Raw genomic sequence first — 26,713 nt, forward strand, 5'->3', positions numbered from 1 at the left:
CCGCATTCTCTCGTTCACATGCTCTGCCCTTGAGATATCACAAACGCACCAAACGTAGCAACGCCAAGCCTGTGTGTTTTGTGTGTGCCAATGCTAGTCCCTTTGTTTTATTTGTGCATGCGTGTCCATATCCGTCCATCCGACCGTGTGTGTGCGTATGCATGTTTGTTTTGGTCCATCTGCGTGTGTGAGGGGTTGTACAGACTAGTCGACTTTTTGACTCAACAGTGACATTTAGAGCGTGATGTCGACCAGTCGCTAATCCCGTGGTTTTTTGTTTGGCTTTAGGGGCAGGTAAAGCACAAAAAACGAGCGCGCTGATTGAAATGATTCCGTCCCCTCGATTGATTTCAATTGTCGTCGGTGTCTGAAAGCGCAGTTTTGTTAAGCGAAGGACACAACCAGTAAAGCGGAAAAAGCCAGGCAGGAAACTCCGGCAGGATTTTGAACAATTCTTCGGCCGACACGTTCAAAGTAGAAGGAGAGCACGTCGAGCGCGAGGACTCGTGCGCACTGACGCACGTCCGCTGTCCCTTCACCAGGTGGACAAGGACTTCATTCCCGGCCTGATGTACATCCGCGACAACGAGGCGACGTCTGACGAGTTCGAGGCCATGACGCTGCCCTTCACTGTGCCCAACGCTAGCGGGCAGGACATCCAGCTCAGCTCCAAGTACTCGCACATCACGCTGGACAACCGTGCGGAGTACGTGCGACTCGCCATCAACTACAGGTCAGGAGAAATGCGCATTACCGCCACCTACAGGAGCGGAGTGGAACAACGAATTGGATGTCATCAAATGTGTGTGTGTGTTAATATTCACTCTGTCCTGCTGCTGTTGCTGTCGTTCTTTTTTTGCGCGCAGGCTGCACGAGTTTGACGAGCAGGTGTCGGCCGTGCGGGAGGGCATGGCCCGCGTTGTCCCCGTTCCCGTCTTGTCACTTTTCACCGGATATGAACTGGAAACCATGGTGAGAGATGCATGGCGGTGAAGTTTGATGATCCGCCAGGACTTCTATGAAAATTCAGCCCACGAAGCCAGTTTGTAGACATTTCTGTCATGAGTAGACCCACAAAAAAGTCTCAAGATTCCATGCCTGAAAAGGTACAGGAAGTCAGCCATTTTGGTTTGAAATAGCGTCTTTTAAGAGTCTTGTTAGCCATTTCCAGGAGTCCGTCAAAGATACATTTTTGTCCAATTGCTACCAAATCTGAAGCGCATCGACCAGACCGATATGGCAAATAATCCACTTTAATCAAACGCTTTCTTTGGTTGCAGGTGTGCGGGAGCCCCGACATCCCGCTGCACCTGCTCAAGTCTGTGGCCACCTACAAGGGCGTGGAGCCCACCGCCCCGCTGGTGCAGTGGTTCTGGGAGGTGATGGAGTCCTTCTCCAACACGGAGCGCTCGCTCTTCCTGCGCTTCGTGTGGGGGCGCACGCGGCTGCCGCGCACCATCGCGGACTTCCGCGGACGCGACTTTGTCGTACAGGTAGAAAGACGTTTGAAAAAATCGGTGGCATACGGAGACCGTATTCAAAAGCACTTTTTCTTGCCGACCCTCCCGCAAGCTTTGAAAGACATTGAAACTATTACAGCACACTGAAACAGATGAAAACACACTTTTTCAAATGTTCCCAAGCGCCTGTTCGTACTCTCGTTTTCAAGGAATAGGAGACTATTGTATAACATCACTTGGAGGAAATGAAAAGTAAGAAGCAAAGCATGCTTGCGTGCTTCAAGCTTTTTCTCACCTGGAGAAAAATCTAAAACAAACAAACATAAAAGCAAATGATGTTATTTTATATTTTCTTTCCATCCATATTTTTTCCTGTTTATTTTTTATTTTTGGCCAATTTTTTTCTGTGGGGATGATCCCCCCCTCCCTCGTTTTTGTCTTTCAAGTTCATATTTGACCTTTTTACCCCTACCTTTTGTACGGCAGTTCCTTGACTTATGAGTTGAATTTGATCCGTGACCACGCTTGTCACTCAAAGTACTTGTATCTCAAATTATCTCTCCCCATGTATATGAGTGGAAATGCCATCAGTCCATTCCAGGTCGCAAAAAAAAAAAAAAAACACAAACAACAAAATTGTAACTTGTTTTTAAAAAAAAAAAAAAAAAAAAAAAAAGTAAACCAATACTCAATAATATTTTACATTATAAAAACATACAGTAAAAATGACAATTAAATCGAATGTAAAGAATTCAACAGTTTGTGCACTGATTCATTGTGACTGTGCATGGTGTGTGCATCGGCCACCAGGGGGCAGTAAAAAACAGACTTACACGGAGATGGTTACAACTGCTCATTAAGCTGCAGTAATATTAGTCGTTTTTTTTTTTTTTTTTTTTTTAAAGAGTTTAGCCACTATTTGCCTGTGAGTATTGCTACACTGTCGCTCTACATGTGCTTGCGTTCAAATATAATATCCGTTGCCTAAATGATTATTACACCGCAACGTTGATGCTGTTCGTTTTCTTGTCTATTGCGCTTTGCACTGTGTGCTAGCTTTAAGCTAGTGGTCTTCCGTAAGGCAAAGTTATGTGGTGGTTTTAAATACTCAGCCTTTGTTTTGTTTAGTTGGACACTAAACGTCAACCGGGAATGGCAATAAACAGCCTCTTTTTTTGGAGGAATTGTTCATTTTTTGCCAAATTGCTGCTTGTTGTGGCGTGAGCTGCCACAATCGAGCGCTTATCTCTCAAAATTTTGCTCGCAAGTCAAAGCGAAAAAACGTCCGAGGGACGCCTTTATCTTGAAAATGTTGTAAGTCAAGGTACCAGTGTATTTAAATAAAGTTTTTTTTGTTTTTTTTTCCCCCCCTTCTTCGTGTTTTTGCAGGTACTGGACAAGTACAACCCTCCCGACCACTTCCTCCCCGAGTCGTACACGTGCTTCTTCCTGCTCAAGCTGCCGCGCTACTCGTGCAAGCAGGTGCTGCAGGAGAAGCTCAAGTACGCCATCCACTTCTGCAAGTCCATCGACACGGACGACTACGCTCGCATCGCCCTGTCGGGCGAGCCGGCCGCCGACGACAGCAGCGACGACTCTGACAACGAGGACGCCGACTCGTTCGCCTCGGACTCCACCCAGGACTACCTCACCGGGCACTGACCTCCTGCAAGTTTAGCGAGGCGGCGCGTCCAGGTGGAATTGTTCGTTTTTTTGTTTTTTTTTTTATGCTCACATTCCTGCAGGTTAGACGCACTCGTCTGTGTGAATCTGTGTGTGTGTGTGTGTGTGTGCAACCAGCTGTGAAGCATTAAGAGCTTAGAAGAAGAAGAGCCATCCCGTGATTGTTACAATTTATTTATATTAGAATGACGCCTTTAGTGTGTCTGTACATAAAAGTGGATAAACGGTAGCTGCCCCATTTGTCTTTTTGTTTTTGAAAATAAAGAATCATTTAACAAATGTAGTTGTTGCTCACATGTCGGTCTACTGAAGTGTGCGTCATCACAGTGTCTCCCCATCGAATGTGTGTACATAACTATACAGAATTAAATATGACTGTGCCATGTATTCAATGGAAAGCTGTCATTCCTGTGTCGTTGTGTATACACTGAACAGCCGCATATTTGCAAATTCACAGCTATTGTTTGGGGGGAAGCTATCCTCTGTTATTTGCTGAAAAACTCACCACTGTTTTTTGTATGCAGGCCAAAGCAATTCAATTACTGCTGTGCCACCATCTTGTGGCATCTTTATGCCGTGGGGAACTAGGTTGAAGTGAGTTGAAGCGCTTCATTCGGACAAAAGTTGCGCTTTGCCGCCATCCTGTGGCGCGTTGGGTTAAGGGACCGAGACTGTCGTACTTCGTCTTGTAAACATCAAAGACGGGAAGACAATGTTTAGTTTTTTTTTATCCTCAAAGATGTGTTTTGTAAATAAAGACAAGGCTAGAAATTGACGTACAGACCGACTTTGTAAACATCGGAGGCAGGTTGTTTAAAGACCGGAAACTGACGTACGAATTTGTAAACACCGGAGACGTGTTCTTTGACTCGAAATGAAGATCGAAAAGATCGAATTCAAAATGTCAATTTTTGGGGGTAAACCTCAAAGTCTGCTTCATTTAGGACCAACGTGACACATTCGTTCAAGTGGATTTTCTTTTATGGGACGTGCTTATTGATTTGTCTTTTGTGCTACAAAAGTTGTGAAAGCAATTGAAAGTAATTCCTGCAATTCCCTGGCCTCGGTGGACAGCCAATAGGGTGCGGCGCCTCCGTCATGTGCTCGGGGGTTGAAGCGATTGCCTTAAGACCCCTCGTGCATAGACAACCGTTCCTACGCCTTCCTCGCTGTTTGCATGACTTCAAGAAGACTCCCGGCTCTCCCACCTCTAATGTGTGTGTGTGTGTGTGTGTGAGCTCCACTTTGTTTAAAAAAAAAAAAAAAAAAAAAAAGACAGACGCCATGTTTCTGAGTAGTTCAAAGGCACGAGGGAAGGCTTGGCTTAAAAATCAATAGCATTCTTTGTGGATTTAGTGACCTTTCCCCCCTCCCCCCCCCCAGGAAGAATGGCCAAGAGTACATTACGCTGCTGAGAAGTCAGGTGCTCTCATACAGTCGAGCTGGAGGCGACCGAGTGAAGGCCAAGTTCAATCGATCACTCCGCCACTGTAGTGTGTCTCACTGCGAATTTCCAAACCTCAATGAATGTGCGATAGATGTTTTCTCGAAACATCAAAGGCGTTTTGTTTTTTTTACAGCGAACCTAACACGTTTTTGTAAATATCGAAGGCCGATCGGCGTCTTCAGTGAACCCGGCGTCCATGTTTTTATAATATTGTTTTCAGCCGTCCTAATGTACACCATTTTCCGTCAACGTCAAAAGCGTTTTCCAAAACATGAACAAACATTTTGCACTGTCACATAAGTAGCAAAAGTCAAAGCTGGATCTGCCCATTTCCTGCTAGTCTTCTCGAAACGACTTCACTTTTTTCCCCTCCCCCTGTAGATAAATAAAAAGGTTTGAGTAGCAAGGTTGTGTCTACAGGGGATATAAAAAGTCGACACACGCCTGTTGAAATTCCAAGTGTTTGTCTTCCGCCTGAAGTTCCTACCAAAACATCTGAACTTTATTTGGGGTTATTCAAGAGCCGCTTTAAATTGTAGGAACTTCTGGTCACCTAAATCAACATTGTCGACTTTTTAGTTCCACCACTGTACGTTAAGTATGTTGTTGCTACAGTTTAGTTACATTTTGTCTCAGGACAGCGAGAACTTGCACAACAAGTGCATGTGTGAATTTTGTGCATGGATTATTAGAAATTTCCCAGAGGGGGGGCAGAAAATCTCCTCCAATTCTGGAACGTGCCAAACCTTCTCCTTCCTGTTCGATGGACATTGTACATCGAATCCCATCTAAAACAATCCAATAAATGCATTCCAAAAAAATCCATTGTTGATCCGCCATCACATAGGGGTCATCTCCCAGTGGAATTTGGAGTTTTCACAGGCGGCCTGGAGGCAAGACGTAATGCATAATGATGTTGGACAGTGTGGAGCAGGTGGCAATGGCGCGCATTGTTGGAACTCCCTTCTAACAATCAGTGACCCAGTGAATGGAAGATTCAAGATTCTTCACGCAACCACTTCATGTACTAAGGCGTGTACAGTATACTGGGGGAAAAAAAAAAAAAAAAAAAGTTGGATTTCACAGTCAGTGTGAAAATGGCTTCTGATCTCCAAAAGTGGAAAATTGCTTTTGTCGGTGCTGCTAAGACAGAACAGCGACGCAGTGGGAAACTAATGATACTACCTCCAGAAGCGGAAATTTGGCGGTTCAATTTTGTTCCCACATTCCGTGTCAGTGCCTTTCATATAAAACAGCAATGGGAAATCTGTTACTACACCCGCAAGCGGACAATTGCCAAATGAACTTTTTTTCCCCTCCATTTTGTGTCGGCGCCGATGATACAGAACAGCAAAGTGGGGAGAAAGTGGAAAAATTGACTTTTTCTTTTTTTGTACAAAAAGGGGCTTTAAATATTTCCTCTGAAAGCAAAAAAAAAAAAAAAAATCCTCCGTCCAGTCAGTGTTGCTGCCATTTATATTATTGGCCGAATCAGCTTATGCGTGTTATTGAAAGTGACAAATGACTAAAAGTGACATGAATGGAGGTGCGGGACCTGATCCCATAACCTTTGATCCTGAGAGGTCGTTAGGCTTTAACCGGCTAAAATCCCACCCAACGCACACGCAATGCGTCTTGTCTCTGAGCTGTCTGACCTTTCTTCGCCCCTCAATGTGTGAAGTTGACTCCATTGGTTTACAAAAGTATTAAAAGCTCAGCCATGATTTTTTTTTAAATGACATAACGCTAAAAAAAAAAAGCGATTCTTAATAAGATAAATGATAAATGACCGGGGGGGGGGTCTCCCAAAAATGAAAAAAACCAGTGGAACTAAAGTGTCGAGAGAAACTTAACTGCACTACAGTTTTTCGGATAAAAACAAAAAAAATAAACCCCCAAAAAGTATGGAGTCGATCTGAAAAATAATTGTAAAAAAAAAAAAAAAAAAGATAATTAATACTCACAATGCAAATAATATAAACTATGAAAATTTGCAAAAATATGAACAGCAACAATTTTATATATATTCATGAATAGAATAATATATAGCGTAAGAAAACTCTTATTAATAATAAAGGTTTCGGAGGGGTTGAGTGAGTTAATAATATATGTGCCCTGCGATTGACTGGCGACCAGTTCGGGGTGTAGTCCGCATTTCGCCCAAAGTCAGCTGGGATCGGCTCCGACGCCCCCGCGACCCGAACCAGGAGAAGCGCTGTTGGAAATGGATGGATGGATAGAATCAGTAACTACAAATAATGATTGCAATTTGGAGAAACACGACCAGTGCCAATTTTTCTGAATGAAGAAAAAAGAAAACAAGTCTTCAAAATAACAAGAATAACCTCCATACATAGTGTCGTGTCTTGGATTTGTGGTCGTATGTTGTCTTGGTGAAAACGACATTTCGACAACTTTTTCCCTCCCGATGAATTTGTGAGACAAAAAGTACAAACCGGTAAGAACAGTGCAGAAATGCAGTCACGAAGCAGCGTTGTGAGGATTACGAGTAAAAAGGGGCTGCAGGGGGGGAATGGCAAAAGTCTTTTGTGTTAAGCCGCCATTACAAGATTGTTCCTCCTCCTCCTCCTCCTCCGTCTCCTCCTTCTTCTCCTCGCGGCCGAGCTCTCCTTCACCAGGGCGCCGAGGACCGTCTTCCTCCTTTGCTGGGAGAGGAGACGCCGACACCTCCGACCTCCCTCCCTCCCTCCCTCGCTCCCTCGCTCCCTCGCTCCCCTTTCTCCATCTTCTCCGTCCTCAGTCAGGAGGTCACGAGCTGGAACCGTCATCAGCTTGAAGAACTTTGGTCAATGTAGGTACCCTCGCCGACTTTCCTCTCAAATTGGCCACTTTTCATATCATGGAAACCATTCTTTTTTTTACTACGAAGAGTATTTGAAATATCGGCAGTTGTTATCATACAAAAAGTTATGTTTTTGTTTCTAAGAAAAGAAAATAGCTCGAAAGTAAAATGCTTCACTTTTGTTCCTGCCAAAATGTCTTTGCCGTTATGTGTGCCAATTGTAATGTCATGAGTCGCGACATGTTTTCTGAAGATTCTGGTTTCATTTTTGGATATATCGATCGATTTTTCAGCATGAGCACCATTTACACATAAAAAGTAGAGAAAAAGTGTCTTTACCGTTATCAATCCAATGACCGTATATGAAAAGGACCCATTCGATGCACGGAGCGCTGCGTCCTCTTCCGCATACACAGTCGAGACAATTGCGCCGCTTTTAAAGGGAAGGAGAGAAGCCGCTTCGATTGGTCCTCTCTGTCTCAACTGGGTCTCAGATTCTTGGCTTTGACTTGGTATCAACTTGTCAGATAGTCTTGGTCATGAGCTGGTCCCATCTCGCCTCAGTCTTGGTCTCAAATTGCTTTGAACTCTTGAAAGTATTGACTTGGTCGCAGTCTACCTCGGTCTTTGTCTTGTCTACGTTTGAACTTTGCAAAGTCATGATCTAGAATCGGTCTGATGTTGTCAACACCTTCGTTTTGCCTTGCTCGGTCTCGATCTGCATCGTTCTTTGTCTTGAACCAGTCTTGCATTGCCTTCGTCTTGGTCTCACGTTACCTTAGTCTTAGGCTCAAATTTGTTAGAACTATTCAAAATCTTGACTTGATCTCATGTTGCCACAGTCTCGGTTTCAAATTGGTCTGAACTCCTCTAAGTCTTTGTCTTGACTCCATTCTGATCTAGGTTGTTCTTGCGTCACAAAGTCTTTTTCTCAACTAGTTCTGAGCATGTCATAGTCTTTTTTTCTCGACTTGGTCACGTTAGTTTCCTCGGTCTTGGCCTCAATTGGTAGAACTCTTCAACGTCTTTACTTGGTCTTGACTTGGTTTTAATCTATCTCTTCATCTCGATTTGGTCTGATCTTCTAAAAGTCTTGGTCTTGACTTGGTATTAACTTGTCAAAGTCTTGATCTTGACTTGGTGCCATGCTGTCTCAGTGTTGGTCTCCCAATTGCTATGAAGTCCTTCAAGTCTTGAATTGGTCCCCTACCTCAGTCTTGATCTTGACTTTGCATAGTCTTGGTCTTGTCTAGTTCTGAACTCTTCAAAGTCTTGGTCTTGACTCCGTCCTGATCTGTGTTGGTCTTGGTCTTGACCTCACAAAGTCTTGGTCTCAACTAGGTCTGAACTTACCATAGTCTTTTTCTTGACTTGGTCTCATGTTGCCGCGGTCTTGGTCTGAACTCCTCTTGACTCGGTTTTAACTTACCTCGGTCTTGGTCTTGACCTCACAAAGTCTTCATCTCAACTTGGTCTCCATCCATCCATCCGTTTTCTAGCGCTTATCCGAGGTCGGGTCGCGGGGGAAGTAGCTTTAGCAGGGACGCCCAGACTTCCCTCTCCCCAGCCACTTCATCCATCTCTTCCGGGGGGGATCCCGAGGCGTTCCCAGGCCAGCCGAAGGATGTAGTCTCTCCTGCGTGTCCTGGGCCGCCTCCCGGTGGGACGTGCCCGGAACAGCTCACCGGGGAGGCGTCCGGGAGGCATCCGAATCAGATGCCCCGGCCACCTCATCTGGCTCCTTCGACTTGGTCTGAACTTCGAACAATCTTGGTCTTGACCTGGTTTCATTTTGCCCTGGTCTTGAGTCTGAAATGGGTCTGTCCTGACTTTGTAGCACCTGTGTAAATGAATGACATTTTGAAATATTTTCATATTTGTCTATTTTGGGTCACTTTAGGACAAGTCATCAAATTTCAGGAAGGGCAAAAAATCTCCTTTGAAGGTATTTTTTACTTGTGTCTTATGTCAAAATGCATCAAATTTGTCCCAAAGTATATAAAAGGGCTCATTCTTCTGTGGTTCAAATAAGCGAGAGAGAGAGAGAGAGAGTGTCAAATTGTTAAAAAAGCAGTTTGTCTTGCTCGTGGGCACGAGGCGGCCACAAAAAGGTTCATTCATGGCCGGGACGAGGCCGGTGAAACCGTCAGACGCAAAAGCGCCGGCCGTTCTCACGAGTCACGCGAGACCTCGGTGCGTCGAGACTCTGACATCTGTCCGTTGACCTTCGGCGGTGGTGGGAGGTCAGGGTCCAGCTAGGGTTTCTGTGCAGACCAACAATGACAATGTGTATTCCAGGAAATTGTTTTCCAACAGTCTATTCTCTTCATTTGGTAGCGTTTCTCTTGGCTGCACTGCTTCAACTACGCGTATGTGGATTTTTTTTTTTTGTCCAATCAGAGTTCAGCCTCTGTGTTGTCATGTCGACCTAACCCTAACCGCATTCTAGTAGCATAATGTTAGCATTTGGAGCTAACAACGACAGCATTGCGTTATTCTGCAAATAGTAGGTACGTAATACTACGTACGCGACCTCTCTGGTAACATGATAACACGTATAATATAATAACCAAAAAAATCAATGAAAGCAAATATGGATAATAACGATAAGTAGCACGGAGTTAGCATTTTCCCTCCGTCTTCGAGTGAGCTCGAGCCTGGACCGCCGGCAGATCATTTATCTGCGTTCGTTTGGGCTTTGGGAAGCGGCGGCATCGAACTTGATCCGTGGGGAAAGCCACGTGAACTCCGCAGTTGGGCTAACGCACGAGAGCTCCGCTCGACGCGCATGCGAGCGATAATCCCGTCGGATTCCCGAGCACGTGTCCGACGGAGCCCAGCCGGTCCGGTCCGCTGACTCCCCCCCCCCCGCCCCCGGCTCAGCCGATGTGTCGGATTTGTGGGTCACGTGAAGGCTGAAAACGACGGTTCCGCCGGCTATTTTGCATGAGCGGCCGACGGTCAGCCAATAATGGCTTTTAAGACCGAGCGAGACGTACGCTATGCTTCCATTGTATTTCTAATTTTGTCCTCGCCTGCGGATAGTTTGGCGAGCAAACCGTCGGCAAAATGCACGCGAGTGACATACGAAGTGACACCCACTTCCTCTCTTTGTCGCAACACGCTTCTTCCTTGACAATGGCACCGTGCTTTTGTGGTTCAATAAAAGTCACACAGGACAATATGCGGAGCCTCAGAACCCGACACAGGGTCGCGGTTTTTTATTTCTTCGTTTTTGCGGTTTACTCGAATTTCATGTCGCCTCGGGGGCCGAATTTGCACAATTGCAGCATTATTAGTCAGATACAGAGAGACTGGAAGAGTCACCGAAAGGTATAGAAGTGAACAGGACCCTAAGCCCTGTCACGATTAGCGAAAATCTGTCATTGGCAAAATTGCTTGCGGAAAAAAAGCCCTTTTTCTATTCGACGAGGCTGCGGCCTGACGAAATGAAGCTCTTCCGCTCACTTGGACAAAGCAACATTTTGATGTTCCCAAATATGCCCGGTGGGTGACGTCATGCGTCTCCTCAATTGCTGCTCTCCGCCCCCCCCCCCCCCGCAGCGTCGCCATGTACCTGGAGAACAAAAGCAACCTGGACCTGGAAATGTCGCAGGCCTCGGCGCCCGCCCGCCGAGGCGCGGGCAATTTCGCCGAGCTGCGCCTGCTGCAGGGAATTTCGGAGCGGCGGGAGACGCAGAAGCCGCGGCAACAGTCGGCCGGCGTCCGCGCCGACGGCTTCGAAGACAGGTGAGGACTGACCGGCCCGAAGGCCGAACTCGGACATTTTGTGCGACTTTAGGGTCGCCGCGCTTGAACGGCACATGTTCTGTGCCACTTTCGCGATGTCTTCTCTTGAAAGTTTGCTCAAATTCCAAAATGTTTGCCAACGAAAAAAGCCAAACAATCAGAGTTTGGTCTGCGATGGTTGAAATTTCAAAATATTTTTACAGCTTTAAAGATGGATTCTCTTGAAATTTTGCTCAAATTCCAAAGTTTTGCCCAATGAAAAAAAACAAATAAATGAGCCGAACTGAAAGGAATGCCAACGTCAACATTTGTAAAAATTCCCAACAAAAACCAAAAAGAAGCTGTCCCATTCCAAATGATGCGTTTTTGGCAGTTTCCATCGTGACCAACCAAGGACAATCTGCATTAACTGATGCCCAATTGAGCGGTGTGTGTGTGTGAGGACCCGGCTGCGCTTCTGTGCAGGTCCCTGAACGCAGCAGCAGCAGGTGGAAAAAAAAAAAGCCAAAAGCCGACTTCATGACGGAGGTTGTTTCTTTGTTTCTTTGTTTCTTTGGGGGCAAGAGAGCATCTGGCAGATGCTCTCTGTGCCCGCACAGATGGGGCACCTGCTCGGTCGCGGTCAGAGTTCACCAAAAAAAGCCTTTGTGTTCCTCGGGAAAATGGGCCAGCGTTTATTTGTCAAAGTATTTTCGGGGTCCTGAACGCAACGCAAGCAAAAGTCACCCATTCGTGCCACTTGGAAAGTTACAAAGAATTTGTAACCTCAAAACCTGTTTCAGCGATCCACGTGAAATTCGCAGGGAAAAGTCTCAAGGGCCCATGTGCAAAAGGGAACAGCGAGTCGCCCATTTCGGTTTGAATCAGCCATTTTGGAACGTTTGATGATCGTTTTGTGTTTTTGTTCCAGGCACAATTTTACCGCGGTTAATATTCTCACCGGCAAAGCGAATTCGGCCAGCACCTCAGAACGGTCGCCTCTGCTCAGGTTCTCGCGAGATGACAGGTGAGCACTTTCGAACACCCAAAAAAAAAACGACGACGACGACGACGAACAACCCCCCCAAGCAAATATATCAACGTATTCTATTTGTTTGCAGCACGGCCTACATGAGCATGCACGATCCCGGCTTCTACGGCGGCGAGGAGCCTTGGGACAGCGGCGGCGTGGAGCTGGAGAGGAGGTACCGCCTGGGCAGCGAGGTGACCGGCCTGTCGCTGCTGCGCTCCGACTCGTCGGACAAGAGCGACGCCCTCGAGCACCTCGGCGTCGGCTTCAAGGTCGCCAGCGGTCTCAAGTGAGGCCGGCGGCGCAAATTGTTGCGTTGGAATTGCTCATTCCTCTCTTCTCATCTTGAATATGCATGCATGTATGACTTCATTTGCAATATTTTTCCAAACATGTTTTCCAATGTATTTGACCGCGGTGTCGATGGGAAGAGAAATGGACTCGGGGTTGTTTGAAAAGAAGAGTTTCAGATCGCGCGATGAGGCCGAAACCTGCAATCGAGGGTGTTGCGTGTCATGCGATCAGCGGCTCTGCCCCACAGGCGGGACGCGACCGAGAGCTGAACGAGAAATGGAGGTGGCGAAGGCCAAACGAGAGGCGTATGATGTCATGTATGGCGGGTTGGACACTAAAGAAGGAGAAAAGCATCTACACAGGCTGGCCGGAGAGAGATGGGAAGGATGTGCAGCAGGTTAGGGGGGTTAAGGATAGAGATGGAAATATGTCGACTGGTGCCGGCAGAGTGCTAGCTAGATGGAAAGAATACTTCGAGGAGTTGATGAATGAGGGAAATGAAGTGCGGTGGACCAGGAAGTGGCAGTGATTAGTAAGGGGGAAGTTCGAAAGGCATTAAAGAGGATGCAGTTGGTCCGGATGACCTTCCTGTGGAGGTACGGAAGCATCTAGGAGAATCTGGCTGTGGAGCCTTTTGACCAGCTTGTTCAATAGAATTCTAGCGTGCGAGAAGATGCCTGAGGAACCAAGGAAACGTGCGCTGGTGGCCATTTTTGAGAACAAGGGTGATGTGCAGAGCTGTGGGAACCATCGAGGAATAAAGTGGATGAACCAGACAGAAGTGAGTATTTGCGAGCAACAGCATGCTTTCATGCCTCGAAAGAGGAGCACAGATGCATCAGATTTGCCTTGAGGGTGTTGATGGAGAGATACAGAGAAGGTCAGAAGGAGCTACATTGTGTCTTTGTGGATCTAGGGAAAGCCTATGACAGAGTACCCAGAGAGGAACTGTGGAGTCTGGAGTGGCGGAGAAGCATGTTCGAAAAATACAGGTTTGGACACGTCCAGAGTAGATTGGTAGAAGGATGGAGCTGCCAAGGCAAGAGAGCGAGAGGAAGAGCCGAGAGAAGGTAAGAAAGGGAAGGATGATGTCGTGAGGGCAGTTGGTGTTGGAGAGGAGGAGATAGCAGGAGATAGATAGGCTCTCACGGAAAAAAGGAGGACGCGCTGCGGCGACCCCTCAAGGGACAAGAAGAAGAAGATGATGTATGACTTCATTTACAATTCTTTCAAATTGTGTTTTCATTTGTTGCTTGCACTTTGATTTGCTTTATTTGCTTCTCCTTCTCACCGCATTCTGAAAAAAAAAGGCTTGCATATCCAGAAAAAGACAATTTCAAGTCATCCTTTCCGTTCTCGTGTTTCGGAAAAGTATCACCAAATGCGCTATTATTGTTTTGGCTGTTCCAATTCCCCCCCGCCCTAAAAAAACAGAGCGTATGACATGATTTTCTTAATATTACATGATGACTTGACTCTGGAAATTGTACAACCTTTCCCGCCAAAATACCAATTTTTCAACCCAAAACCCAAACTTGATATTTGTGACATTGTATTGTGACTTTAGTCTGTAAAATACATACATTTCCCCGCAAAATATAAGATGTCAATTTCATCATATTTTGAAAATAGACAACTTTTTTTCCCCAAGCCAAACGTATCCACATCTATACTTCAATATTCTACCTTTATCGAAGTAGTAGTCATTTATGTTCAGATGTTGTTTGCTGTGTCACCAGATGCTGTTTCCGCGTCTCCAAAGTGGCCACCATCTTCGCTCTGGTCGTTTTGTGCACTGTGAGTTTGTCGCTAACTCGCTCAACATCAGCGCGGCTCAATTGCTTTTATTTGTCTCGCTTTTGGAAATCAGCCCCCGTCGTCGTCGTCGTTGTTGTCGTTTCAGCTGTTCTTCAGCATGTATCCCGACCGGGACAACCCTCGGAGGATGTTGGCCGTCTCGGCGAGCGACAGCTTCTGTATCCGCTTCATATTCCAAACAAACAAACAAACAAACAAAGGCGGAGTTTCTCGAGGGCGGCTTTTATTCCTTGACGGGTCGCCGCTCGGCAGCGATGAACCTGACGGACTTCGGGGACAACGCTCTGCTGAAGCTGCAGGTGGGAGGCCCGTTCGGCGGCGGCGGCGGCGGCGGCGCGGCCGACCCGGCCGGCCGGGAGTACGTCCTCGTCCGGGTGGAGCAGACCGAGCCGCCGGGCCAGCGGAGGAGGAGGGCGCAGCAGGTGGGGGCGGGAGGGGCGAGGGGGACGCTTGCTAACCAAAACAGCGGCAACAGTCTCGCAGGAATTCCGGTGTGCACGACGTCGTCGTATAAAAAGTCGTAGCGTTTTTACATTCAAGGAAGTTATAGCAGATATTTTCCACATGAAAGTCAAAATAGTATGCAAATAAGTCTTTTATTGTTCAGAAAAGAGAAAAACAAGTTGGATATTTTCCACATTCAAGTCATAATATTATATCCGAAAATAGAATAGTTTTATGCTTTTGAGAACAAAAGTTGTGTATTTTCCAGTTGAAAGTCAAGGTATATATGAAAATAGTCTTTTGTTTTTGCATTTTCATTTATTTTCCAGATTAAAGTCATAATATTAGTTTGAAAAATTGTTTGATGGTTTTGAGAAGAAAGGGAATGAATTCATTCATATTACAACTATCAAGTTTTGTATTTATTTTTTTTTTTTTTAGAAAAACAATATTCACTTTTGGGAGAAAAATATAAAGTTTCAAGATTAAAATCATAACATTACAAATATAAAGTCGACTTTCTTACTTTAGTACAAAAATCGTAATATGATGAAAATAAAAAGTTGTATATTCTCCAGATTGAAGTCATAATATTACGAAAAAGAGACGCTTGCCCTCTGCAATTTTGTGCCCGTCATCGTTTTTAGTTTCGAAACTAAAGCGAGCATTTTTTGTTGTTGTTTTCTGCAGGTGCTTTACAACTGGACAATTCCTCTGCACGGCGAGCGAAGCGACCAACTGCTGCTGACCAAAACCTTCGAGATGCTCAGCGGGTACGACGCACGCTCGTTATGAAAGTAACCGAGTACAAATACTTTGTCACTATACTTTAGTATACTTTACAGGTATTTGTACTTTACTTAAGTCCCTATTCCCCCCCTCCCACTCCCACTTCCAGCAGCTTGGGAATGATTTTAACGAGCACTTTTGCCCTTTCTGCTCCACTTCCAAAACAAACGCTCCCTTTCCTGAATTTTGCCGACCGCACGTAGCGACCCGATCGTCATCACGGCGCAGGCGTTCACGACGGACGACGAGGCGGTGCCGCTCTCCATCACGCACCAGTCGCTCTACGTCAGCGTGGAGACGCAGGTGGCCGTCGCCGGCGTCATCCTGGCGGGCGTCTACGTCCTCATCATCTCCGAGGTGCGCGCGCGCGGACACGCAACGTCTGTGAAATATATTGTATTACATCTATCGTGTATTTGTGTTTTTCAGATCGTCCATCGCACTCTGGCGGCCATGTTGGGATCTTTGGCGGCCTTGTCCGCTTTGGCCGTCATCGGCGACGTAAGTGGGCGAGCGCGTCCTCCTTCCGCATTTGTCACGCGCGTCAACATGGCCGACTCCTCAGCATTTCGGTCACGCGCTTTGCGGGCGCTGTTGCTTTCCCTCCCGCAGCGACCCAGTTTGGTCCAGGTGGTGGAATGGATCGACTACGAGACGCTGGCTCTCCTCTTTGGCATGGTGAGGCCAAACCAAGATGGAGAACCTGGATTCTTCAATCCAATCCAATCAAAAGCCCTAATATAGATCAATATAATCCAATCAAATGTCTCAATTGGAGTCGTATAATCAATCTGGCAGGAAAGGAGAATGAAATTGAATGAAAAAAGCATTCCGATGAAATCTCCCAAATGTTGCCTTTTCCGGCAGATGGTGCTGGTGGCCATTTTCTCCGAGACGGGCTTCTTCGACTACTGCGCCGTCAAGGTTGGTTTTGGTTCATCGCTTTGATTCCTATTTTGCCCGCAAGATTGACGTCGACCACGCTTGACATTTGAATGGTCGCGCACCGTTGGCATTTGCTGCCCAGGAAGTACAGACGAGTCCGCCTCAGCGGTTTTTTTCGCGTGACTTCCTGTTCTCGCGAACGTCCGCGCACGAGCGGCTCAAAAGGTGAAAGGTCGCCGCGACCTCATGGCACTTTGGCCCGAGATCAAGAATTTTCCTGGTGGCGAACCTTTGAGTCAGCCTGGCTCCATTTTCCTGAGGGCCCTCCAGCGCGCCTTCATCGTCATCGCGGAGGTCGGGAGGTCGAGGGGGCGAGGGCGACTCCGGGAACGCTCGCCGTTAATCCCGAATATGCGGAATGTGCTTCCTTTGTCTCACGCCATGCAAAAGGCAGCTTTTGTCGCCACGGGGCAAGAAGAAGAAGAAGAAGAAAAGTCGGATACGATCCGTCTGTATGAAAAACAACTACAAATAGAACGGCAAAAAAAATAAAAGAAGATGCGATATTATGATACACCAGAAAAGGCTCGTATACGATGTCAAAAATAGTTCAAATCTCATTTTCAAACAAGAAATAAAAATGTATCTATAATATAGAACAATCAAAGAAATGTCTATACGAGGAGAATGGTGTGGGCGGGAAAAGCCGACATAGAAAATGTCAAAATAGATTTGATATGAGAAAAGCTTCAATAGAATGTTCATGTACAATTTTAAAATGTATATTGATATGAGAACATAGCGTATGTATAATGTGACAAAAAACACATCGGCGAAAATTCCATATGAGATAAGTCTTCAAAACATATATCATATATCAAACTAGTTTATGTATAATGTTCAAAATCAAGAATTATTGTCACGAGAACACAATTCATGTATAGTGTCAAAAGAAATGAAAAAAAAAAATCATATACCATGTAAAAATATTCTTTTTCAAATCCAATTATGTATATGATGTAAAAGTAAAAAAAGTACTAAAAATCAAGCCTCTTTTTTTTTTGGTTTCAACTTTCTACGCCAGTGACGCGTTTTTAGGATTCCCACGTAATTTGTAGGCAGGACACGCCCCGCTGCAACACGATTGGCTAAAAGGAGATGACCATCCCGAACATGTCTCCCATGAAAATGAAAGGTTGTCTTTTTCTCCTGTAAAACAGGCGAGGAGGTTTAACGTCCCGTGGAAATGTAGCTAGCGCTAACTTTCCGGACATTTGGCGCGCCTTCGTAATTTCCCGACTTTGGTCGTCCGAGGGTCCGCTGTCGTTTGGATTTTGCATCTCGGCGCCCGCTCGCTAACTCACGGTTGCGTTTCGCCCCGGCAGGCCTACCGCCTCTCCAAAGGTCGAGTGTGGCCCATGATCATCATCCTGTGCCTCATCGCCGCCATCCTCTCCGCCTTACTGGACAACGTGACCACCGTGATGCTCTTCACCCCCGTCACCATCAGGTGCCGCCATTTGCCGTGGCTGTCCAATTCAAATTGGCTTCAAAGAAAACAAATGGCCAACCTCCCGTTCAATCCCTTGAGACTTTTCCGTTCGTCCCGTCATGATCGACATGTTTGCCAAATTCCAAGTTGATGTGTGAAACAGGCTTTGGGGGAAAACTTCTCTCAACATTCCTGTAGGGGCGCTAGTGAGTGGGAAACGGCTTCTTCAAACTTCAAAATGGCCGACTTCCCGTTCAATTTCGGGGGGTTGGGTCCTTGAGACTTTTTCGTTCGTCTTGTATTGATAGAAAACATCCACCAAATTCTAAACTTTTCCAGCTTTCCGTGGAACGCCACCTAATGAGAAATAAATGACGACTTCCTGTCCGCTCCTTGGGACTTTTCCGTACATCCAAATTGTGTGTTAATCGGTGAAACGGATGTCGGGGACTGCATTTGCCTTGCTATCAAGGTGGCGTCGCTGAGTTCGTTCTCGGGGGTCCGCTTTTTGCGCAGTAGTCGCGAGTAACGTAGCAACGCCAAGGCGCCACTGGATACGCGCCGTTTGATTCCTCTGCGGTCTTTGCTGCAGGTTGTGCGAGGTGCTCAATCTGGACCCCAGACACGTGCTGATCGCAGAAGTCATCTTCACCAACATCGGCGGCGCGGCCACAGCCGTGGGCGACCCGCCCAACGTCATCATCGTGTCCAATCAGGACCTGCGCAGACAAGTAGGAGCTTTGTCTGTCCTCGTCTGTCGGCGGTGGCAAACCTTCTCCCAAAGTAGTAAAACATTGATTTGGGAAAAGTAGCGGTACTGATTCAATTACTCGAGTAAAAGTTAAAAAAGGAAATGTACTTGAGTACCACTGCATAAAGTAATGTCGTGTCGTCATCCGCCGAGGTTGAAAAAAGGAACTCTTTGTCTATTTTGACAAAGTGCGGAGTAGAAAACATCGATATCTGTTTTCAAATAAACACAGGGACAGATAGATGCCTGTTAAGTACAGCGCTTCAGTACTTCCCGCCACGGCAACAAACTGACCAATAGTGAGTGAGCGCTCGATGATGTGCCGGTTTTCTATACATGGCGCTATCAAATGTAAAAACAGTCGGGTCGGCGTTTCTGTCTCCGGATCGCGTCCCGAAATATCCCCCGGCGCGCGCGCGCGCGCGAGCAAACAAACAGGCCAGCAAAGCGTGCATGCGCACACAAACTGTCCTTATCAGAGCGCAGCCACAGCCCGACCGACCGGCGTCCCCCCGTCGCTGTCCGCCGCCCACTGCTCAGTTTGTCGTGAGCGGCGCCAAGACAAACTGGACGGCAGGACGGCGAGATCCGCATTTTCTGGAATCGACGGAGCGGATACCAAGGCCAAAATGTCGAGCGTTGGCGAGCTGCGTGGAGAACGAGAACATGATGCGAGGCCCGCCCGGTCATCGTTCCGAGGTTCTTTCAAACAGCAATTCCGGATTCATTTCTGCCTTGGAAAAATACCTTTTTGTCGACGCATTCCTCGACATAAACTCCAATTTCGAGGCGGACGCTTGTTCCTCCAGGAGCAGTCCGTTATTAAAGTCTGTTATCTGGAAATGGACCAAATCGTCCGACAATCGCCGCGTTGAGCAAAATGCGAATCAACGAAAACGAAAAAGCTTCCCAATTTAGCGGCTCCCGTCGATCTGCGCACGCGGCGTTTGAATTTCGGGCCGGCTAACCCTAACCCTCCCGTCAAAGTCGCATTCCCGCAAACGGCCCAAGAATCGACGGCTCCGTTTATTTTCCGCGCCGTATACTTTGCTGAAAACGCGAACGGATTTTGATCTCCAATTTCGAGCTGAACGGCGTGTTCCTCCAGAAACAGTCCATTCAAATGTCTTCCCTGGAAATCGCTCCGCATGACTGACTTCCGCCCATATCATCTGCTGGGAAATGGGATTCTTGCAAAGGCAGATATTTTCCGAACAACCGCTTGACCGTAAACCTGGTTTAACGTAAGACGTCTGGAAAGGGCTGAAATTCTTTCTTTCATCGTGCGTCTCCCGCAGGGCATCGACTTTGCCAACTTCACCGGCTACATGTTCTTGGGAATATGCCTGGTCCTGTTCACGTCCTTCCCCTTCCTGCGCATGCTCTACTGGAACAAGAAGCTCTACAACAAAGAGTCGATGGAAATAGTGGGTGAGTTCCGACGCGGCGCAAAGGTCGTCAAGTCTCGTGAAACCCTTTCCCGTTGGCCAATTCATCCCGTGGGAGTTAGCCTCGCTTGAAGACAGCGCGAGATGGCGCCAAAGGAAAGCAAAAACAACTTGTAAGTTGGGGCGTGCCTAATTAAGAGACCGCTGAATACTGTCCAATAAAACATTTCCAAAAAACGCTCGCTAATCGTTGGGATTCGCTTACCGGAATAGCTGCGGCCGACCCGTATTGACCGTTTCATTTCCGTCTCGTGTGTTCCCGGTCGGCGGGGCGGCTCGCCGCTCGCATCGTCGTCGAAGGCGCCGTCGCCACCCTCCGAGGCGTCTTTCGCATTTCATGTTATTGTTATTTGCTTTGAATCCGCCGCAGAGCTCAAGCACGAAATTCTGGTGTGGAGGCAGACGGCGCAGCGCATCAATCCGGCCAGCCGCGAAGAGACGGCCGTCAAATGTCTCCTCATGCAGAAAGTCCTCAACCTGGAAGGTCTGCTGCGCAAGATGATGAAAACCTTCCAGAGGTAAAGCCAACCTCGGCCAACCTCCCGAGGACGGCTTTCGTGTCATGCTACGGCCAAAACCAAAACCAAACCAAAACAAAACAAACTCACCCGATAACTCTTTGTAGTCTTAATAATCCGGTCAGACATTGCGTTATTTCGAGCGTGACAAGAAATGTGCTTGACAGAGAAATTTCCCAAGAGGACAAGAACTGGGAGCAGAATATTCAAGAGCTGCAAAAGAAGGTATTTGAGTTCGGAATTGTCGACGTACTTCCCAACGCTTGACCTCCACGAACGTTTTGTCCGGAATGAAGTGTTTCGTCTCGTCTTTTCTTTCAGCACAGAATCGGCGACAAGGCGCTCTTGGCGAAGTGCGTGTCGGTGCTGGCCGTGGTGATCTTCGTGTTCTTCGTCAACTCCTTCGTTCCCGGCATCCACCTGGATCTCGGTGAGGGCGCGGGCGCGCCGGTCGAGTCGAACGACGAGTCGCCGTCGACCTTTGGCGGGAGCTGAAATGGCCGAAACGTGTCCATTGGCTTAGAGCGGCCTGTTTGTTGGTTGCTTTTGTTTTCTGACGTCTTCTGACGTCTTGATGTGCGGTGTCGCGCTCAGGTTGGATCGCCATCCTGGGCGCGCTGTGGCTCTTGGTCCTGGCCGACATTCAGGACTTTGAGATGATCTTGCACCGCGTGGAGTGGGCCACGCTGCTCTTCTTCGCTGCCCTCTTCGTCTTGATGGAGGTGCTTCTTCTTTTTGGGGGGAAAAAAAGACAAAAAAGAATCTACAACTTTGGCCAGTCAACACCACATAAGCGCCACTGTGCACATTCGCAAAAGCGCTGGAAATAATCCACAGAGGCGGGCAAGTTGCACTCCTGATATGATTTGAGCCACTGAGAACTAGAGTGGGCTAACTCCATTTTCTGTCATTTGTGTGATTCGCTACAACAAAATCTACTAAATGTCTTTCTTGGGGATACTTTTTTTTTTGCTTCTGATTGCGATGACGCTACTTTTAGCCACCACGACTGAGGGACTTGCCGTCGTCTTCCAAATTGGAACTTAAACTTGACTTCAGCCTGCGTTCATCTGCAAGATACTGTATGCCTTTTTTTTGTTAACATGACGAAAAAGGACTTAGGCCCACTACAGTTCTCAGTGGCGCATTTTCTCGGCTGTTTGCGTCTCATCTCTAATGTGATTGCCAGTCTTGCGTAAAAACCGCCAGATAATGTAAATACAGTAATAATGTGATGGGCAGATTTGAATTAGAACCGCCACCTTACACAGCAGAAACAAAGTCAGTCACAAGAAACTTCCACAGTCTGGAAGTCCCCTATCAATCGGATTTTCATCATCTTAGTTTTTTCTGCCCCCGATGTCGCAGGCTCTGGCCCAGCTGCAGCTCATCGACTACATCGGCGAGCAGACGGCGCTGCTCATCAAAGTAAGTGACGGCGCCGCCGCGTCGAAAGCGGTGGGTGTTGATGTTGGGCAATTTGGCAGACGGTGTGCGTCCCCTGGAGATGCGCTCGGCAGAGTGAGAATTTGGTGTCAGGAAGTCTGTCTAAACTTGCGCCTAATAGCACCTCATCCAAGTTTTGCCGCGATTTTGCTGAATTTGATCGTTTTCGTCAACGCATTGGCTGGCACGCAACTATGAGTTCCGCGGCAAGTTAGCGGTTTCGACCAGTTCATTCTGTATTTGGTAACGGTACCCGCGAGCGGTCAATACTCCAGTCACTCACGGAGGACTGCGTCCTCGTGCGCATTTCGACACTTCCCGATGCGAGACGTTTCGCCACATTTAAAGGGAATGGGAGGAGCCGCTTGGATTGTACAGGATTGACTTGGGCAGTGAACACCTCCGCAGCCGCAGCGGCGCAAACCTCCCACTTTGAAATGCGCCGATGGACGCCGCTCCGCGAAGTTACCAACACAAGGTCTAACCCTCCGCCTCAGTTGAACATGCAAGATCCCACCAGATGGCGCTAAAGCAACATTTGAATGGGTGTGTTTTTCAGCGTTCCCAATAAAATCCGCGACTATGCAAATTTACATATTTATGCAAACCATAAATATGCAGGGGTTTACTGTATTGTATAGACAATACTTTTTACTTTTTACATTTGTACTGGAGTGCATTTTTAGTTCTTTGTCTGTACTTTTGAACTTTGACTTAAGTACAGTTGTTGACTCCATTCGTCTTTTTTGTGCGTCCTTTCCTTCTGTACGTTTCCACCCGGCCTGGCTTAGAATGTCCTCGTCTTCGGGAGCGTGATTGCCGGCGTAATAAGCGCGTCGGCTAATCGCCGGGAGCTCTTTCCGCCTGACTCCCTGCGAAAAAAGCCATCTGCATGCAAGCGTGCGACAGGCGCAAGGCACAGATCTCATTTGGGTCGTTTCGTGCCTCCATGGAGCAAAACTCTGCAATACGTGAACCATCTTTGAAAAACGAGTACAGATGCTTTGTCACTGGACTTCAATGGATTTTTCAGGTGTCTCTACTTGCATATTTCTTTTCCCCGTTACTTTTGACCTTTGAAAACAGATGTCTATACTTTCCACTCCTTACTTTGCCAAGTACTTTTTTTGGGACTTTTTTTCTGCCGACCTCTACGGATGTTCTTCCTGTCGTTCTCGGTTTGATTCCAGTCCGTACCGGAGGACCAGCGCATGGCCGTCGCCATCATCTTGGTGATGTGGGTGTCCGCCCTGGCTTCTTCTCTCATCGACAACATCCCCTTCACCGCCACCATGGTGAGAAACGCACTCGAGCCCCGAAACAACCCCCCCCCCAAAAAAAAACGTGTTGTTCTTGCAGATTCCAGTCCTCATCAACTTGAGTCAGGACGCAGACGTCAACCTGCCGGTGAAACCGCTCATCTTTGCCTTGGCCATGGGAGCGTGCCTCGGCGGTCAGCCTCACCCCCGTCAAAACTATGAACTAACGGTTTCCGTAGTCCTGGTAACTAAACAATCAACTAACATAGAACATGAGAACATAACCCTCTTCCTCTACAAATCAGTTACGTCTACCTACCTACCTACATCCTGGTTACTAACTAACCCTTGGTCATGTGTTCCATGTAACTCTGATGACCTACTAACTCGGTAACAGATACTTTTGTGTGTGCGTGTGCGCGCGAAGGGAACGGCACACTGATCGGCGCGTCGGCCAACGTGGTGTGCGCCGGCATCGCAGAGCAGCACGGCTACGGCTTCTCCTTCGTGGAGTTCTTCAGGTAAGGACCAAATGAATGCGCTTCTTACTTTGACTTAGGAATTTCATTCCGCGCTCGGAACTCAAATCGCACTCGGATCTCCGGTCAACGTTCCCATTCGGAATGAACGGACGAATGGAAATGCCATTCATCCGGTCCATCTTTGATAACATTATTATTATTATTATTATTATTATTATTATTTGTCTTAATGCCCTCAACAGGATTTGACTGTATGAAATCACACAGCACAGTAATAACTCGCAAGTCAAGGTCGCGATGGAGCACGATCTGGCCGCCATCTTACCACGCCCGAAGGTCTGCTTACATGTTAATGTCGTGCATATGTCTCCATACTGTAGCACGTCATCAATATGCACGGACCGGCCCGAAAACAAATGTCCGCCTTGCTGCGTTGTATTGTTCGCTCCGCCGCTTGAATGGGTGCAGCGGTTAGGGTTAGCTCGGCTGCGGAGGAGAATACGTTGCTCAACCCCGACTCGGACTCCCGTCTGTGCGCTGGACACGAGCCCGCAGAGCCGGTTGCTATGGCAGCCAGCTTTAGAGCCACAGCAGGCCATCCCGCTTGAGCGGAGGTGGCACAAGTACTTAACGAGAAGGACAGACACTCTGGTAAAAGGCGCTATTAACAGGCCTGCTAACGTAACTACTTTCACTCGTTATCCGGACTTTCAATCTTGAGGTGACATAACGCCGATACGGCTCCCGCAGCGTGTGGGGCAAGGGGCGGAGCTTTACAACACTCGTCAAACACTTCAAGCTTTCAAGAGAGTGAATAGATTAGATTAAGTTATTTTCAACGCATTACATTGGTTAATAATGCATACAAATAACAGACGACAGGGGGGCAGACTAATAGTATTGGTTTGTGGAATAAATATGAACTTGAGCATAAAACTTGCGTTTTCAGGCTACAAAAGGGGGTAGTCGGATGATTAAAGGTCCAGAACGACTGCATTTGGGTCCCGTTCACTTCCTGGATGGAAGTACGGCCCCCGATCTCAAGTGGGCTAGGCTATGTCGTCTGGGTCACGGCTGCTCGGAGGGGGGGTGCCGATTGGTGGGGAGACCCCCTGAGAGCGCCCGACAGCTGAGGATTGTTGTCCGCTTATTCACTGACTGCGACTGTCGTTATACACGCGAGCGACCGCTGCCGTTCTCGGTTGAAAGGACTCACACAAATTTGAAATAATAATCATTAACATCAAAAGGACAACTTTGTGATTTATTTATATATATATATTTATTTTTTTTTTTTTGCGCTATCCTGGTAGCTAAGCAACAAAAAGGAATGAAAACGTCAGAGGTTTTTGGGTGGGTCTGCATGTGCTATCTGTTACTAACCAAATTTCAAGTTAAACTAGCTCGGAAGATGAATTTTCTCAATTTCGCAATCAAAATGATGACAAAAAAAGAAATACATAAATCGAATTCTTTGGAATTCATACGCTATTCATACTAATATGATAGCCATACCTATCTAATGTCATGTTGCTAAGTTCGATTGATGTCAGGGGCGACATTTTTGTGATGAGTTTCTCCTGTTTTATGTCAAACGTTTGGCGAACGCCTCGGTCGAGTTCGTCGCGGGAAAATGAACCCCACCGAGCCGCTTCAAAGCAAAATGTCACAACTTCCTGTTTCTTGGGCCCCAATAATAATCATTGGCACAACCGGCACAAAGCGCGTGTAGGATTGCCAAGGGATCTGCGCTGGCTGACGAGCCGGGGGGGCAAAGCCGCCATGTGTCCACGGAGGACGCGGAACCATCTGCAGTCGCTCGAGCGGACGAGGGCGACGTGAGGGCGAGTGAGGGCACCGGCGAGTTCATACTGAAGAAATCGCAAATAAATCCGCCCTCTTTGTCAGGATGAACCTAAAATGCACTCTAACCTTTACAGGCGAACTTAACTGGACCTTCACTCAGCTTTTGAACGTCCAACTGTTCCATTTATTTCTAACGTTGTGGCCTGTCTGTGATCTGCCAGGTTAGGCTTCCCCATGATGATCATGACGTGCATGATCAGCATGTGCTACCTGCTGGCCACTCACATCGGGCTCGGATGGAACATGTGATCAGGGACGGCGAACCGGAACACAATCGGGGATCCAAAGCTCCAAATGCTCCCGTTTCACCGCCAACCAGAAAAGCAACAACAAGAAGAAGAAATCAGAGGAAGCGGCCAAAATCGTACTTTTTTTTTTTTTTTTTCTCCCTCCAATGAAGAAGACAGAGAACGGTCGTCATGCAATGTTGTAAAATGTGACCTCAATTATTAAACAAAATCTTCCTCCCAAAAGTATGTCCATATTATTTATGTTTAAAGGTAACCATAACACCCAGCTAAAGGGATTTTATAATCGTTCATGTGTAATATTTTGGGCACATATATCCGTAAAATAATGTTCTTCTTTTGGCAGAGATCTGATGTAAAGCGCTGATTTACTTGTGATGATTTCGAACTTTAGTTGTGACGACGTCTCGTCAGCGGCGCCGCTGCAAAGGAACCCCGGAGGAAATAAAGTTGATGTTTGTAAAATATGTCGAAGCTTGTCTTCCTTTCAACATAAAAAAGCCTTTAATATGTACAGTAGGAAGTCAAACAAATACAAATTTACATTAAAAACAAAAATGATAATACAAAAAAAATGGATAAAAAATACAGATGAATCACAATCATAAAGTTGACCTTGTTGCCTTTGAGATAACATACAAATAATACAATCTAATACATCTACAAATCTATATCTAAATAATAATAATAATAATAATAAAAAGAAGTGCTTGAAGGCTTCTAAGCTTGTCTCTTGAAATAGTTATGGAATCAAATATTATTTTGATTTTTTCAGACTTTTGTGATTAGTCTATTAAAAATAAACTCGACTTTTATATAAA

General features: G+C 46.8%; 2 protein-coding genes across 13 annotated transcripts in view; both read left to right on the top strand.

Annotated features, from left to right (window-relative positions):
- herc2 (HECT and RLD domain containing E3 ubiquitin protein ligase 2) overlaps positions 1-3,530 on the top strand; it is a 53,602-nt gene extending 50,072 nt beyond the window's left edge. For all 4 annotated transcript variants that reach the window (XM_061779346.1, XM_061779348.1, XM_061779347.1 and 1 more), the window contains exons 88-91: positions 543-733; positions 867-972; positions 1,281-1,493; positions 2,850-3,530. In XM_061779346.1, coding sequence (XP_061635330.1) covers positions 543-733; positions 867-972; positions 1,281-1,493; positions 2,850-3,122 — 783 coding nt within the window. In that variant the 3' untranslated portion in view covers positions 3,123-3,530. The remainder of the gene's footprint in view (positions 1-542; positions 734-866; positions 973-1,280; positions 1,494-2,849) is intronic.
- A 3,665-nt stretch (positions 3,531-7,195) lies between these two features.
- oca2 (oculocutaneous albinism II) lies at positions 7,196-26,359 on the top strand. 9 transcript variants are annotated; one of them, XR_009789426.1, is made up of 24 exons: positions 7,215-7,402; positions 10,958-11,143; positions 12,054-12,149; positions 12,244-12,441; positions 14,186-14,243; positions 14,350-14,422; positions 14,517-14,686; positions 15,399-15,481; positions 15,701-15,854; positions 15,927-15,998; positions 16,110-16,175; positions 16,365-16,421; positions 17,768-17,892; positions 18,467-18,605; positions 19,924-20,056; positions 20,444-20,591; positions 20,759-20,816; positions 20,913-21,021; positions 21,186-21,313; positions 21,960-22,019; positions 23,228-23,332; positions 23,397-23,540; positions 23,724-23,817; positions 25,806-25,943. XR_009789426.1 is itself a non-coding variant. In XM_061779880.1 (24 exons), exons 2-24 carry the CDS (start codon positions 10,965-10,967, stop codon positions 25,891-25,893), a joined length of 2,487 nt encoding a protein of 828 aa, XP_061635864.1. In that variant the 5' UTR covers positions 7,231-7,402; positions 10,958-10,964; the 3' UTR covers positions 25,894-26,038. The 9 variants fall into 9 exon arrangements, 6 of the variants coding, with proteins under 6 accessions (XP_061635860.1, XP_061635866.1, XP_061635865.1 ...); XM_061779880.1 differs by having other exon boundaries at positions 7,231-7,402; positions 23,397-23,490; positions 25,806-26,038; XR_009789428.1 differs by lacking the exons at positions 21,186-21,313; positions 21,960-22,019 and having other exon boundaries at positions 7,200-7,402; positions 25,806-25,850.
- The last annotated feature ends 354 nt before the right edge of the window (positions 26,360-26,713 follow it).

Source organism: Phyllopteryx taeniolatus, chromosome 7, assembly GCF_024500385.1.
Source record: "Phyllopteryx taeniolatus isolate TA_2022b chromosome 7, UOR_Ptae_1.2, whole genome shotgun sequence".
In the NCBI taxonomy this organism is placed as follows: domain Eukaryota; kingdom Metazoa; phylum Chordata; class Actinopteri; order Syngnathiformes; family Syngnathidae; genus Phyllopteryx; species Phyllopteryx taeniolatus.